This window comes from Nerophis lumbriciformis, linkage group LG22, assembly GCF_033978685.3.
Source record: "Nerophis lumbriciformis linkage group LG22, RoL_Nlum_v2.1, whole genome shotgun sequence".
In the NCBI taxonomy this organism is placed as follows: domain Eukaryota; kingdom Metazoa; phylum Chordata; class Actinopteri; order Syngnathiformes; family Syngnathidae; genus Nerophis; species Nerophis lumbriciformis.
This window is the reverse complement of record NC_084569.2, coordinates 19,654,959-19,672,696: the sequence shown is the minus strand read 5'-3', so window position 1 is coordinate 19,672,696 and position 17,738 is coordinate 19,654,959. Positions and strand designations below refer to the sequence as shown.

Below are 17,738 nucleotides of genomic sequence, written 5' to 3'. Positions count from 1 at the left end.
ATTAAAGTTAAAGTACCTCTGATAGTCACACACACACACTAGGTGTGGTGAAATTACTCTCTGCATTTGACCCATCCCCTTGTTGGGGATGGGTCAAATGCTGGTCCACGAATAGCCCAGGGGGGGGTGAGGTGAGCAGTGAGCAGCAACGGTGGCCGCGCTCGGGAATCATTTTGGTGATTTAACCCCCAATTAAGGATTAATCTCATTAACATTATTTACAATCACACATCTTATGTACATGCAAATATTTGAGCATGCTGTATAGAACTCCTATTGTCATAATCTGCTGCCCGGATAATGTTTTAGTTTTTGACTCCCTCAGTTCCTGTTTTGAGCACCCCTTGGTTTGTGTTTTAGTTGCCATGACTGCAGATTGTTTTTTACCTGCCTCTGATTAGTGTTCGGGATGCTCACCTGCTCCTGGGCACTAATCAGAGAGCGTGCAAAACAGTAATCAGAGCAAAGGGTGGCTATTTTGAAGAAACGAGAGTATAAAACATGTTTTTGGTTATTTCACCTTTTTTTGTTAAGTACATAACTCCACATGTGTTCATTCATAGTTTTGATGCCTTCGGTGACAATCTACAATGCAAATAGTCATTAAAATAAAGAAAACCATATATATATATATATATATATATATATATATATATATATATATATATATATATATATATATATATATATGTATGTATATATATATATATATATATATATAAATATATATATATATATATATATATATATATATATATATATATATATATATATATACTGTATATATTTATATATATATATATATAAAAGAACCTAGTCTGACAATCTACAATGCAAATAGTCATTAAAATAAAGAAAACCATATATATATATATATATATATATATATATATATATATATATATATATATATATACTGTATATATTTATATATATATATATATAAAAGAACCTAGTCTGTACCCAGACAAAAAACAATGCTCATTCTGCAATTTTGGTATTCTTATAGCCAGACCTGTGTGTTTATTTCCGTATCTGACGGTTTCGGCTAAAACTGTTGATAAATAAACGGAAATAAACACACAGGTCCGGCTATACGAATAACAAAATTGCATGATTTTTGGAAAACCTTATGAACCTCTTTGGATTTAATGCAACTCATTGTCAACGTAGTCGTCCAGGCGTCACCCTTCATGCTGTCTTTCTCACCCTCAGGTGGTCTCCATGGGTCTGTACATGGGGGAGCAGGCATATTTGCGGAGCAGCTGGAACATCCTGGACGGCTTTCTGGTTTTTGTATCATTGATTGACATTGTGGTGTCCATGGCGGGCGGGGCTAAGATCCTGGGTGTGCTCCGAGTGCTCCGACTGCTGAGAACCTTGCGTCCCCTCAGGTGCAGTAAAGGCAAAGCACTGTTCAATGATACAGTCTGAATGTAATCTACAGACATAGCATCAGTGGTTTTTCTCTATGCTACTTTAAAACAATTGTTTGCCTGAAACACTATTAAGAGATCCAGTATAAGAGTTTTAAAAATATTTGTTCGTTCTATTCTTCCCTACAGGGTGATTAGCAGAGCTCCAGGCCTGAAGCTGGTGGTGGAGACCCTCATCACCTCCCTCAAACCCATCGGCAACATTGTCCTCATCTGCTGTGCTTTCTTCATCATCTTTGGCATTCTCGGCGTCCAGGTGGGGATGTTATGGCCTAAAAATTAAATCTACACAAACATTTAGATTTTTTTCCCCTACATTTAAAGAAATTAATTAGAGATAATGTTTTTTTTGCCGATACCCGATATTCCGATATTGTCCAACTCTTAATTACCGATTCCGATATCAACCCATGCCGACATATACAATCGTGGAATTAACACATTTTTCTGGCTAATTTTGTTGTGATGCCCCGCTGGATGCATTAAACAATGTAAAAAGGTTTTCCAAAATAAATCAACTCAAGTTATGGAAAAAAATGCCAACATGGCACTGCCATATTTATTATTGAAGTCACAAAATGCATTATTTTTTATAACCTGAGAGAGTATGAGGAGGTTGAGGTGGGGGGGTCGGGGTTTAGGGGGTAGGGAGTAGCGGGGGGTGTATATTGCAGTGTCCCAGAAGAGTTAGTGCTGCAAGGGGTTTTGGGTATTTGTTCTGTTGTGTTTATGTTGTGTTACGGTGCGGATGTTCTCCCGAAATGTGTTTGTCATTCTTGTTCGGTGTGGGTTCACAGTGTGGCGCATATTTGTAACAGTGTTAAAGTTGTTTATACGGCCACCCTCGGTGTGACCTGTATGGCTGTTGACCAAGCATGCATCGCATTCACTTGTGTGTGTGAAAAGCCGTAGATATTATGTGATTGGGCCGGCACGCAAAGGCAGTGCCTTTAAGGTTTATTGGCGCTCTATACTTCTCCCTATGTCCGTGTACACAGCGACGTTTTAAAAAATCATAAATTTTACTTTTTGAAACCGATACCGATAATTATTACCTTTTAAAACATTTATCGGCCGATAATATCGGCAGCCCGATATTATCGGACATCTCTAGTATGTATGTATGTATGTATGTATGTATGTATGTAAAACGCTGTGTCTTAATGTCTAAGACAAATTTCTCCTCGGAAACAATAAAGCTAATTGTTATTATTATTAATATTATAACCCTTGTTTAGCCCGTCTCATTGTCTCGATTCTCCAACAGCTGTTTAAAGGCAAGTTCTTCTACTGCTTGGGACCGGATGTCAAAAACATCACCAACAAATCCGACTGTCTGCAAGCCAACTACAAGTGGGTCCACCATAAGTACAACTTCGACAACCTGGGACAGGTCGGTGCCATTTGTTTTTGTGTTTAGTGTACAAACCCCGTTTCCATATGAGTTGGGAAATTGTGTTAGATGTAAATATAAACGGAATACAAGGATTTACAAATCATTTTCAACCCATATTCAGTTGAATATGCTACAAAGACAACATATTTGATGTTCAAACTGATAAACATTTTTTTTTTTTGCAAATAATCATTAACTTTAGAATTTGATGCCAGCAACACATGACAAAAAAGTTGGGAAAGGTGGCAATAAATACTGATAAAGTTGAGGAATGCTCATCAAACACTTATTTGGAACATCCCACAGGTGAACAGGTAAATTGGGAACAGGTGGGTGCCATGATTGGGTATAAAAGTAGATTCCATGAAATGCTCAGTCATTCACAAACAAGGATGGGGCGAGGGTCACCACTTTGTTAACAAATGCATGAGCAAATTGTTGAACAGTTTAAGAAAAACCTTTCTCAGCCAGCTATTGCAAGGAATTCAGGGATTTCACCATCTACGGTCCGTAATATCAACAAAGGGTAGAGAGAATCTGGAGAAATCACTGCACGTAAGCAGCTAAGCCCGTGACCTTCGATCCCTCAGGCTGTACTGCATCAACAAGCGACATCGGTGTGTAAAGGATATCACCACATGGGCTCAGGAACACTTCAGAAACCCACTGTCAGTAACTACAGTTGGTAGCTACATCTGTAAGTGCAAGTTAAAACTCTCCTATGCAAGGCGAAAACCGTTTATCAACAACACCCAGAAACGCTGTCGGCTTCACTGGGCCTGAGTTCATCTAAGATGGACTGATACAAAGTGTAAAAGTGTTCTGTGGGTTGACGAGTCCACATTTCAAATTGTTTTTGGAAACTGTGGACGTCGTGTCCTCCGGACCAAAGAGGAAAAGAACCATCCGGATTGTTATAGGCGCAAAGTTGAAAAGCCAGCATCTGTGATGGTATGGGGGTGTATTAGTGCCCAAGACATGGGTAACTTACACATCTGTGAAGGCGCCATTAATGCTGAAAGGTACATACAGGTTTTGGAGCAACATATGTTGCCATCCAAGCAATGTTACCATGGAGGTCGCTGCTTATTTCAGCAACACAATGCCAAGCCACGTGTTACATCAACGTGGCTTCATAGTAAAAGAGTGCGGGTACTAAACTGGCCTGCCTGTAGTCCAGACCTGTCTCCCATTGAAAATGTGTGGCGCATTATGAAGCCTAAAATACCACAACGGAGACCCCCGGACTGTTGAACAACTTAAGCTGTACATCAAGCAAGAATGGGAAAGAATTCCACCTTCTCAGTTCCCAAACGTTTACTGAGAGTTGTTAAAAGGAAAGGCCATGCAACACAGTGGTGAACATGCCCTTTCCCAACTACTTTGGCACGTGTTGCAGCCATGAAATTCTAAGTTAATTATTTTTTGCAAAAAAAAAAAAAGTTTATGAGTTTGAACATCAAATATCTTGTCTTTGTAGTGCATTCAATTGAATATGGGTTGAAAAGGATTTGCAAATCATCGTATTCCGTTTATATTTACATCTAACACAATTTCCCAACTCATATGGAAACGGGGCTTGTAAAATGAAGTGTATATTTTCACCCTTAAAATGTTTACATGTGTTTAGGCCCTGATGTCCCTGTTTGTACTGGCCTCTAAGGACGGCTGGGTCAACATCATGTACCACGGCCTGGATGCCGTCGCTGTGGACCAACAGGTAAACAACCGACAACACCCGCTAACGAACATCTGGCCAAAATCACCGTCCTAACTTGTTCATCCCTCCCAGCCGGTGACCAACAACAACCCCTGGATGCTGCTCTATTTCATCTCCTTCCTGCTCATCGTCAGCTTCTTCGTCCTCAACATGTTTGTCGGCGTGGTGGTGGAGAACTTTCACAAGTGCCGGCAGCACCAGGAGGTGGAGGAGGCCAAGAGACGCGAGGAGAAGCGTCAGCGCCGCATGGAGAAGAAGAGGAGAAGTATGGAAAAATGAAAGGATAGAAACTAAGGTCTGATGAAAATGAATGAACAATGAGTGGTTTGTCTGGCTTTTCTGTTATGGTACCTTTTGCGAGCAGGAAAAGGCAAAAACTGCTCGTTGAGCGACCATATACCATGTAGACTGACTAATCGCAGAACAGGCTCCGCCCATTGGTTTGCTACTTAGTTAAAGTTAAAGGCCTACTGAAATGCGATTTTCTTATTCAAACGGGGATAATTTGAGCGAGGATGAAAGATTTGTGAATGAGGAAAGTGAGAATGAAGGACTAGAGGGCAGTGGGAGCGATTCAGATAGGGAAGATGCTGTGAGAGGCGGGTGGGACCTGATATTCAGCTGGGAATGACTAAAACAGTAAATAAACACTAGACATATATATGGTCTATTAGCCACAACACAACCAGGCTTATATTTAATATGCCACAAATTAATCCCGCATAACAAACACCTCCCCCCTCCCGTCCATATAACCCGCCAATACAACTCAAACACCTGCACAACACACTCAATCCCACAGCCCAAAGTACCGTTCACCTCCCCAAAATTTGTGCAGCACATATATTTCCCCAAAGTCCCCAAAGTTACGTACGTGACATGCACATAGCGGCACGCACGTATGGGCAAGCGATCAAATGTTTGCAAGCCGCAGCTGCATGCGTACTCACGGTACCGTGTCTACGCATCCAACTCAAAGTCCTCCTGGTAAGAGTCTCTGTTGTCCCAGTTCTCCACAGGCCAATGGTAAAGTTTGACTGTCATCTTCCGGGAATGTAAACAATGAAACACCGGCTGTGTTTGTGTTGCTGGAGCCGGCCGCAATACACCGCTTCCCACCTACAGCTTTCTTCTTTGCTGTCTCCATTGTTCATTGAACAAATTGCAAAAGATTCACCAACAAAGATGTCCAGAATACTGTGGAATTTTGCGATGAAAACAGGCGACTTAATAGCTGGCCACCATGCTCTCCCAAAATGTCCTCTACAATCCGTGACGTCACGCGCAGGCGTCATCATACCGAGACGTTTTCAGCAGGATATTTTGCGCAAAATTTAAAATTGCACTTTAGTAAGCTAAACCGGCTGTATTGGCATGTGTTGCAATGTTAAGATTTCATCATTGATATAGAAACTATCAGACTGCGTGGTCGGTAGTAGTGGGTTTCAGTAGGCCTTTAAAGTCCCAATGATAGTCACACACACACACTAGGTGTGATGAAATTACCCTCTGCATTTGACCCATCCCCTTGTTCCACACCGTGGGAGGTGAGGGGAGCAGTGAGGAGCCGCGCTCGGGGAATCATTTTGGTGATTTAATCCCCAATTCCAACCCTTGATGCTGAGTGCCAAGCAGGGAGATAATGGGTCCCATTTTTATAGTATTTCACGACCTTCCAGTCTCACTCTAACCACAAGGCAACTGAGCAGATCAGTTACCATCCATTCAATATATTTTGAAATGTTAGGATTTTTCCAAATTTTTTAAATTTATTTTTGCTATATCAGAAGCAGGCACACCTTTACAAACGCTGTGGTAAGCAATGCACTTCTAATCTGTAAAAATGGGGGAAATTGCGGGGACAAGAGGGGGATAAGACAGAGAGACAACAACAACAGCAAACACAACAACAACAACAGAACATCAGCAAATAGGATATGTACAAATATGATGGTAAAAGTGATAGCAAAGAAGCAGTTAGTGAAATAAATATTAATAATACAGAAATGATAATAAATATTATTACACTACAAATAGAACAGTGGTTCTTAACCTTGTTGGAGGTACCGAACCCCACCAGTTTCATATGCGCATTCACCGAACCCTTCTTTGGTGAAAAATAAAAATTTTTTTTTTTTTCAAATTCAAGAAAAAGTCATATGTTTTTTTTTATTGGTGCAACAAATGAACCGTGTATGAACATCGCCTTGTTCAAAGAACAAAACCAACACAGTGCATGAACTCACAACAAAGTATACACCTTACACACATTATCATGAATTGATTAACGTGGACCCCGACTTAAACAAGTTGAAAAACTTATTGGGGTTACCATTTAGTGGACAATTTTAAGGAATATGTACTGTACTGTGTAAACTGTACTGTTTCATATAATGTATTCTCTTCCTTTGCAATCTGTTAGTAAAAGTTTCAATCGATCAATCAAAAAACCTGCAAATCAGATGGAAAATTAGAGAGAACATTGTTTGGGGGTATCCATAATACGCTGATAGGGAGAAGTTTTTATTTACACGATAAGTCGGATGTGTCTTTACCTCCTCTGAGGCCGACTCACCGAACCCCTAGGGTTCGATCGAACCCAGGTTAAGAACCACTGAAATAGAGCAATAAAAATACCAATAGAAATAGCAATATTGATCAGAATCAGAATCAGAATACCTTTATCATCATTGTATGGAAACAACGAAATTGGACAGCAATCCAGCTCAGTGCTTTTAAAACAAACCTACCGTACATAAAATAGTCTTAAGACAACAACAATAATAAAACAATTTAAAATTTAAAAACATAATAAAATGTTAAAAACATATTGCACAGCAGATCTCTATTTAAGGTAAGCAAGTAATAAAGTGGTGAGCGTTCAGGTAAGTGCAGAGTTTGATAATGAATAATAACAATCATTACCTCTATTATCAACAATACAATTGTTTCAAATGCAACAATACATATATGTAATGATAACTTGAAATACAAAAGAAAGCAGATAAATGGAGGGGAAGAAAGAGAAGCCGACTATATTAACCTTGTAGATTGTTATAGTAACAATAGGTTAAGCTTTGTTTGTGTGCCATATGTTACCCAGTTTCCCCTAGGGCAACAACGTTAATATATGTTTGATGAAAAGTGATTATATGCATGACTGTATGTATGTATATGTAGTTGTATATGTATATGTATGTTTGTACAGTGAATGTATATGTACAGTATGTGTATATTTACAACTCACAACTATACTAGTAATATCGTGATTACCCGGATATGACCGTTTACCGCTTTCTGAACACATTTTTTTTTTAACATTATAGCCCTCTTAACATGAAATACAACCCATATATACACCTTTACACTTGTTTTACCCAATATTATAGGCTTAAGTGTGTACCACTGTAGATCGCAGTACTCGGAAGGATCCTTCAAACATCATTGCTAAGGCCGTCACCCGGCAACTAAAACACGGCCACGGCGTGGAAATACTTTGTCACAGACTGGGTCATATTTCTAAGTTAGAACTGGGTTTCCATATGTTGAAACCACCGGCATATGGTAAATTCTTCTGCAAAAACTTTGGTGAACTTGACAATCGCCGCTACAATCATTAGCTGGGTTGTTAGCATTCCGTGTTGTTAGTATTGCGTGTCCTGCATTGTCCTTCTGCATCGCTCAAGCCAAAGTTGTGTTATTGATGTGGAAGAAGAAGTGCATCAAAAGAGTTAATCTCCCCTTTCCCTGGACAGCTGCTGAGCGTTTATATCAGTCTTATGTATCAGTCTTAGCCTGAAGTGCTGCACCAGCCCCGATGCTACGTCCCGCTGTTACCTTTTGAAATGGCTCGCATCAAAGTCTCACCGACGTGGAGATGTGTTATGGATGAGGCAGGAGTTGAAAATGAAGTGCATTGAAAAGTTGAGCTGTAGAAAGTTAATCAACTTGATTTCAGCGGTGAAGACACAGTAGTCTGCCTTGCCGCCTGTTGTTGTTGGCTGCGTTCACCCTTGACCCAGCAAGGAAGTCCTGCTTGGAGAATATCTTTATCCATCACCACAACATAATACAATAAAATAAGACAACTACTGAACATATAACACATACAAAACCCAAAACCAGTGAAGTTGGCACGTTGTGTAAACCGTAAATAAAAACAGAATACAATGATTTACAAATCCTTTTTTTTTTACCTATATGCAATTGAATAGACTTCAAAGACAAGATACATAACGTTCAAACTGGAAAACTTTATTTTTTGCAAATACTAGCTCATTTGGAATTTGATGCTTGCAACATGTTTCAGAAAAGCTGGCACAAGTGGCAAAAAAGACTGAGAACGTTGAGGAATGCTCATCAAACATTTATTTGGAACATCCCACAGATGAACAGGCTAATTGGGAACAGGGGGTACCATAATTGGGTATAAAAGCAGCTTCCATGAAATGCTCAGTCATTCACAAACAAGGATGGGGCGAGAGTCACCACTTTGTGGACAAATGCGTGAGCAAATTGTTTAAGAACAACATTTCTCAACCAGCGATTGCAAGGAATTTAGGGATTTCTCCACCTACGGTCCGTAATATCATCAAAAGGTTCAGAGAATATGGCGAAAACACTGCACGTAAGCAGCAAGGCTGAAAACCAACATTTAATGCCCGTGACCTTCGATCCCTCAGGCGGTACTGCATCAAAAAGCGACATCAGTGTGTAAAGGATATCACCACATGGGCTAAGGAAGACTTCAGAAAACCACTGTCAAGTTAAAACTCTACTATGCAAAGCGAAAGCCATTTATCAACAACACCCATAAATGCCACCGGCTTCTCTGGGCCCGAGCTCATCTAAGTTGGACTGATGCAAAGTGTAAAAGTGTTCTGTGGTCTGATGAGTCCATATTCAAAATTGTTTTTGGAAACTGGACGTTGTGTCCTCTGGAATAAAGAGGAAAAGAACCATCCGGATTGTTAAAGGCGCAAAGTTCAAAAGCCAGCATCTGTGATGGTATGGGGGTCTATTATTGCCCAAGGCATGGGTAACTTACACATATGTGAAGGCATCATTAATGCTGAAAGGTGCATACAGGTTTTGGAGCAACATATATTGCCATCCAAGCAACGTTATCATGGACGCCCCTGCTTATTTCAGCAAGACAATGCCAAGCCACGTGTTACAACAGCGTGGCTTGGCATTGTTAAAGGGAAAGGCCATGTAACACAGTGGTAAAAATGCCACTGTGCCAACTTTTTTGCAATGTGTTGCTGCCATTAAATTCTAAGTTAATGATTATTTGCCAAAAAAAATAAATGTTTCATCAGTTCGAACATTAAATATCTTGTCTTTACAGTCTATTCAATTAAATATAAGTTGAAAAGGATTTGCAAATCATTGTATTCTGTTTTTATTTACAATTTACACAACGTGCCAGCTTCGCTGGCTTTGGGTTTTGTACAATAAAACTTGATTTAACATTTAATTTAGAAAATACAGTGTTTGAAAAGACTTATTTTTCTCCAGCAATTTGGCATTTTTGTCAGGCTGCAATCAGCAGAACTGGAGGCCTGGAGCGGAGCACACGACACACAAATGTGTACAGTATCTCAGATGTTTTTTTGCAAAATGTCTGTTGTGCACCGTATTAGACTTCTATATCCAATTTACTTAAGTACCATATTTTTCAGACGATAGGGTGCAACGGATTATTAGGTGCACTGCCGATGAGCTGGTCTATTCAGGTCTATTTTCATACAAAACGCGCACCTGTAATATTATCATGTCATATTATATTTTTCCTCATTTAAAACACTTCTTTGTGGTCTACATAACATGGAACGGTGTTTTTTTGGTCAAAATGTTGCATATTTTACTAGTTTTCAAGCCGCTTTCTGACCGTCTCTTCAGGATGCTCCGTTTTGTGGGCGGTCTTTTTTACTTGGCTCCACTTCGACTGCGTCTTCCCCCCGTCAGCCATGTTGTAGTTTTTAGCACTTCCATAGCGAGTCTACTGGAATACAGTATATACGTTACTTTATATATATATATATATATATATATATATATATATATGTGTATGCATATATATATATATATATATATATATATATATATATATATATATATATATATATATATATATATATATATATATATATATACAGTGCCCTCCAAAAGTATTGGAACAGTGAGTCCAATTCGTTTATTTTTGTTGTAGACTGAAAACATTTGGGTTTGACTTCAAAAGATGAATATGGGACAAGAGATCAACATTTCAGCTTTCATTTCCAGGTATTTACATCTGGATCTGATACACAACTTAGAAGATAGCACTTTTTGTTTCAACCTACCCATTATTCATGAGAGCAAAAGTATTGGAACATGTGACTGACAGGTGTGTTTTGTTGCCCAGGTGTCTCCAAATTACATTGATTATTCAAACAATAAATATCACTGAATGTCTGAGCTCAGTTTCAGATTGGGGAGGATAGGTTTTGCCTGTACAGACTGAATTTAGAGGTGGAACCAACATGAAAACCAGAGAGCTGTCTATGGGTGAAAAAGAAGCAATTGTGAATCTGAGAGAAGATGGACAATCAATCAGAGCCATTGCACAAACATTGGCCATAGCCAGTACCGCCATTGGGAATGTCCTGAAGAAGAAATAAATCACTGGTGTACTAAGCAACAGACGTGGAACAGGTAGACCAAGGAAAACATCAGGAGTTGATGACAGAAACATTGTGAGAGCTATAAAGAACAACTGTTGGTGACATCAGCAACGACCTCCAGAGCCAGAGGGCAGGAGTGAAGGTATCACAATCTAATGTTGGCAGAAGACTTCATGAACAGAAGTACAGAGGCTACACCAGAAGATGCAAACCACTCATTAGTAAGAAGAACAGGAAGGCCAGGCTGGAATTTGCCAAAAGGTACAGAGATGAGCCTCTTTTATGGGACTCATGAGACAAAGATTAACTTCTTTCAAAGTGATGGAAAGGCGAACATTTGGAGAAAGAAAGGATCTGCTCATGATCCCAAACATACAACCTCATCTGTGAAACATAATGTCATGGCTTGGGCTTGCATGGCTTCTTCTGGGACCTCATCTTCATTGATGATGTACACATGATGGCAGCAGCAAAATGAACTCAGAAGTCTACAGAAACATTTTTAATTTATTTTAATTTAAAGAAAGATGCAACCAAACTGATTGGGAGATCCTTCATCATGCAGCAAGATAACGACCAAAACAAGAAAGGAGTTGATCAGGGGCAAGAAGTGGAAGGTTTTAGACTGGCCAAGTCAGTCTCCAGACTTAAACCCAATAGAGCATGCATTTTATCTGCTGAAGAGGAGACTGAAGGGAATAACTCCCCAAAACAAACAACAACTGAAAGAGGCTGCGGTGAAAGCCTGGAAAAGCATCACAAAAGAAGAATGCAAAAGTTTGGTGATGTCAATGGCTCACAGGCTTGATGCACTTATTGAAAGCAAAGGATTTGCAACTAAATATTAAGTCTTATTCACTTTAATCTATTTTAAGTTTATATGTTCCAATACTTTTGCTCACCTAAAAATGTTGTGTTCTATTACAAATAATGCTATCTTCTAAGTTGTGTATCAGATCCAGATGTAAATACCTGTAAATGAAAGCTGAAATGTTGATCCCTTGTCTCATATTCATCTTTTGATGTCAAACCCAAATGTTTTCAGTCTACAACAAAAATAAAGGAACTGGCCTCACCGTTCCAATACTTTTGGAGGGCACTGTATATATATATATATATATTTATGTACGCTGCTTTATATTAGAAATGGCAACAGCGGAAGATGAATGCCCCACAACAAGAGGAGGGAGAAAAATAGGTTTATTGACTACGGCGCAGGCTACAATGGCGGACACGCGCAATTTTTCGGAACCTATAAATACACAACAGCAGGAACCATTGGTAAGAAAAGTTGGTTTTGCATAATTTGTGAAACAAAACGCCAGATAATATGTTTCCTGATTGATGCCATTTTGGGCTCCTTATACCTACACCCTGATAATACCCGTATGTTGAAGCACTGCACGTCTGACTATGGTAGCCGTAATGCCCTGCCAATTAGTCATGTGGTGCGGCTTTATAGTTTACCAAAGTCACACTAAAACATGTTGACGGATTTTTGTAAACGTATATATATATATATATATATATATATATATATATATATATATATATATATATATATATATATATATATATATATATATATGTATGTATGTATGTATGTATGTATATATATATATATATATATATATATATATATATATATATATATATGTGTGTAAAAAAATGTTAATTATTATTATTTTTTTTAATCTGTCCTTTCTAATCCATTGTTTACCGCTTGTTACTCTCTGTGTCTCCTAGCCGCTCAGGCAAATCATATTGTCTAAACATGCATTTTCCCATCGATAACATGACATCATCGTGCTCGTAATATATATAATATATATATATATACACAGCCCGGCCCCCCGCCAAATGTTTTTAACCCAATGCGGCCCCCGAGTCAAAAAGTTTGGAGACCTCTATTCTATATTGTCAATGGAAAAGTTTTGTGCTTGCCTGCTAAGTTATTGATTGAACAGGCGTCAGCCTGCAGTCCACACATATCGCTTACGTGTGACTGCCATCTACTGGCTACACTTATCATGACACCATGTACCAAATACAACTGCTTAGATGTCAGAAAGCACAACCAGAATTAATATGTACATTATCCGCACGGGTTTGTAAGGCGCACAGGAAATGAAAGGATTTTAAGTGCACCCTGTAGCCCAAAAAATACAGTAATATGTATACTGAGTCTGAAATATAAACACTATATTGCCAAAAGTATTTGGCCACCCATCCAAATGATCAGAATCAGGTGTCCTAATCACTTGGCCCGGCCACAGGTGTATAAAATCAAGCACTTAGGCATGGAGACTGTTTCTACAAACATTTGTGAAAGAATGGGCCTCTCTCAGGAGCTCAGTGATTTCCAGCATGGAACTGTCATAGGATGCCACCTGTGCAACAAATCCAGTTGAGAAATGTCCTTGCTCCTAAATATTCCAAAGTCAACTGTCTGCTTTATTATAAGAAAATGGAAGAGTTTGGGAACAACAGCAACTCAGCTACTAAGTGGTAGGCTACGTAAACTAACAGAGAGGGGTCAGTGGATGCTGAAGCGCATAGTGCAAAGAGGTCGCCAACTTTCTGCAGTCAGTTGCTACAGAGCTCCAAACTTCATGAGACCTTCCAATTAGCCCACGTACAGTACGCAGAGAGCTTCATGGAATGGGTTTCCATGGCCGAGCAGCTGAATCTAAGCCATACATCACCGAGTCCAATGCAAAGTGTCGGATGCAGTGGTGTAAAGCACGTCGCCACTGGACTCTAGAGCAGTGGAGACGCATTCTCTGGAGTGATGAATCACGCTTTTCCATCTGGCAATCTGATGGACGAGTCTGGGTTTGGAAGTTGAAAGGGAAACGGTACATTTCGGACTGTATTGTGCGGAGTGTGAAATTTGGTGGAGGAGCAATTATGGTGTGGGGTTGTTTTTTCAGGAGTTGGGCTTGGCCACTTGGTTCCAGTGAAAGGAACTTTGAATGCTCCCGGATACCAAAACATTTTGGACAATTCCATGCTCCCAACTTTGTGGGAACAGTTTGGAGCGGGCCCCTTCCTCTTCCAACATGACTGTGCACCAGTGCACAAAGCAAAGTCCATAAAGACATGGATGAAAGAGTCTGGTGTGGATGAACTTGACTGGCCTGCACAGAGTCCTGACCTGAACCCGATAAAACACCTTTGGGATGAATTAGAACTGAGACTGAGAGCCAGGCTTTCTCGACCAACATCAGTGTGTTACCTCACCAATGCGCTTTTGGAAGAATGGTGGAAAATTCCTATAAACACACTCCGCAACCTTGTGGACAGCCTTCCCAGAAGAGTTGAAGCTGTAATAGCTGCAAAAACTGAAATCTAAGTAAGATTAAATATCTCAAATAAGGGTGATATTTGCTTATTTTCTGTCTGATAAGATAATTCTTCTCATTAAGCAGATTTTATATTAGAGTGTTTTACTTGTTTTAAGGGTTTTGGTCCTATATCATCTCAGTAAGATATTACAGCTTGTAGCTGAGATGTTATGACCTATATTGAGTAAAACATGCTTGAAACTAGAATATCAACTGATGCAAAGCTGTGTCATCAACACTCACAAGTATAAAACTACTTTTTAAAAGTGATAATTTCTTACTTCAAGCATGAAAAAAAAACCTCATGATATCTTTATGTCAAGATAATGGCACTAGCATTTACTTAATTTAAGAATATTTTTTAACGTATTGAGCAAAAAGGTCTCTTTTTTTTTTTCTTTCTACCAAGAAAAGTGCACTTGTTATTAGTGAGAATATACTTATTTTAAGGTATTTTGGGTTCATTGAGGTTGGCTAGTTTTACTTGTTTTGGAAAGCCAAATTTTCTTGTTCTATTGGCAGATAATTTTGCTTAGTTCAAATAAAATACCCCTCATTTTTGTATTTTTTTTTTCTTGTTTTTGAACACTGACTTTTGGCAATATAGTGCATTTCTTAGAGCAAAACAATAAAAAAAAATATATAATAAAGTTATTAAAATGATTTTGTATATTCCACTAAAATGTCTCTTTTTAGTGTATTGTTTTGTGCATGAGGGAGGACTATTCCACGACATAGCTTTATTTGAGGAATAATGACATTTTACTTAAATTAAATGTGTAAAGCTAAATATATTACGTGTTTAACAGCTTTGATATGATACATCTTTGTACCAACAGAAGCCCAGAAGCTTCCCTACTATGCCAGCTACAGCAATGTGCGCCTGATGATCCACACACTATGCACCAACCACTACCTGGACCTCATCATCACCTTCATCATCTGCATCAACGTCATCACCATGTCCCTGGAGCACTACAATCAACCTCACGTAAGACTTTGTCTCCATTTTTTCTTAGTGGGAGGTGCTCTCGTGAAGTTTGAGTGAAACAAGTTAACGCAAACTATTGCACCGCCGTCGTTTGGCGCCCGTGGACTGGCGGGAAGTTGCATCGAGGACGTGGCGCAAGAGCCAACACAATGAGCCGTGATTGCGCCCCTGATTTGATGCAGTGTATGTCCAATCATTAGTGAAGATGTCATATTTTTTGCAGAGAAAGAATTGAAGAGAAGTGATAATACCTCAGATAAGGGACCTCGTCGACCTTTAACGGACTGTCGGGCGAACTGCCTCCAACTGACCCAAAATCAGATGAATATCACAGGTCTTGGTTGGATTTTGGCGGCTGACATTTGGAAGCCTTTCATTTTTTCAGAAGCCCATATTCAACATATTATTTTACATACACACTAAAAAAAAATGCTGGGTTATTTTGATAACCCAATTTATGGGTTGCCAGTGTTGGGTTAAATTTTGGAGTTATTTTTATGGAGAGCAATCCATTTTGGGGGTTATAAGGGCATTATTTTAACTCAATTTCTGGGTTTTCAAAAATATGAACTAGGGTTGTACAGTATACCGGTATTAGTATAGTACCGCGATACTAATGAATCATATTCGGTACTATACCGTCTCTGAAAAGTACCGGTCCCGCACCCCCCCCCTGTCCTCGTCACGTCGTGTCATTGCTGTTTTTTTCGAGCAGAGGAGCATGTTCGGCAGCGCACAATCACGGAGTACTTACAAGCAGACACAGTGTGTAGACATAAAATGGAGAACGGACGCATTTTGGCTTAAAAACTAAAGATAAAGGTGAAGTTATAACACTGAAACGCCCTCAGGAAGAGGTGCTTTAAGACATGGCTAGCTAGCTAGCGGCTAACGTTGGCCATCCATCCGCCGTCGGCAGTGTTTTAGCTACTTCTAAATCACTAATCCACGCCTCCATGGCGACAAATAAAGTATGTTTCTTACAAGTATCATCCCTGCAGGACGAGGAATTGCTAAACATGCTTCACTACACACCGTAGCTCACCGGCATCAAAATGTAAACAAACGCCATTGGTGGATCTACACCTGACATTGTAATGATACCAAGTACAGTAGCATATCTAGTCGATACTACTATGATTACGTCTATATTTTTTGGCATCACAACATCTTCTTTCGTTTTCTTTTAATTTATATTATGTTTATATAAACTCAGGAAATATGTCCCTTGACATATTTGACATATTTGTCTTTGAATATGACCAATGTATGATCCCGTAACGACTTGGTATCGGGTTGATACCCAAATTTGTGGTATCATTCAAAACTAATGTAAAGCATCCAAACAACAGAAGAATAAGTGATTATTACATTTTAACAGAAGTGTAGATAGATCATGTTAAAAGAGAAATTAAGCAGATAGTAACAGTAAATGAACAAGTAGATTAATAATAAATGTTCTATCACTTAGTAATGTTGACAAAATAATGATAAATGACACAATATGTTACTGCATACGTCAGCAGACTAAATAATTTTGGTACCGGTACCAAAATATTGGTATCGGGACAACACTTCTATGAACGATTTTTGGGTTGTTTTTCAATGAGTAACGCATATTTGGGTAAAAGACTTTATTTATTAAAATGTTACTTTTTTCTTGAAGGGAATTTTATTAAGGATTAATCTCTTTAACATTATTTACAATTAGGGATGTCCGATAATGGCTTTTTGCCGATATCCGATATTCCGATATTGTCCAACTCTTTAATTACCGATACCGATATCAACGATATATACAGTCGTGGAATAAACACATTATTATGCCTAATTTGGACAACCAGGTATGGTGAAGATAAAGTACTTTTTTTTTTAATTAACAAAATAAAATAAGATAAATAAATTAAAAACATTTTCTTGAATAAAAAAGAAAGTAAAACAATATAAAAACAGTTACATAGAAACAAGTAATTAATGAAAATTAGTAATATTAACTGTTAAAGGTTAGTACTATTAGTGGACCAGCAGCACGCACAATCATGTGTGCTTACGGACTGTATCCCTTGCAGACTGTATTGATATATATTGATATGTAATGTAGGAACCAGAATATTAATAACAGAAAGAAACAACCCTTTTGTGTGATTGAGTGTAAATGGGGGAGGGAGGTTTATTGGGTT

General features: G+C 38.8%; 1 protein-coding gene across 3 annotated transcripts in view; it reads left to right on the top strand.

Annotated features, from left to right (window-relative positions):
- cacna1ia (calcium voltage-gated channel subunit alpha1 Ia) overlaps positions 1 to 17,738 on the top strand; it is a 352,101-nt gene that overhangs the window by 244,849 nt on the left and 89,514 nt on the right. For all 3 annotated transcript variants that reach the window (XM_072915676.1, XM_061974102.2, XM_061974103.1), the window contains 6 exons: positions 1,216 to 1,394; positions 1,566 to 1,692; positions 2,704 to 2,829; positions 4,463 to 4,552; positions 4,625 to 4,817; positions 15,407 to 15,558. In XM_072915676.1, the coding sequence (XP_072771777.1) occupies positions 1,216 to 1,394; positions 1,566 to 1,692; positions 2,704 to 2,829; positions 4,463 to 4,552; positions 4,625 to 4,817; positions 15,407 to 15,558 (867 nt within the window). The remainder of the gene's footprint in view (positions 1 to 1,215; positions 1,395 to 1,565; positions 1,693 to 2,703; positions 2,830 to 4,462; positions 4,553 to 4,624; positions 4,818 to 15,406; positions 15,559 to 17,738) is intronic.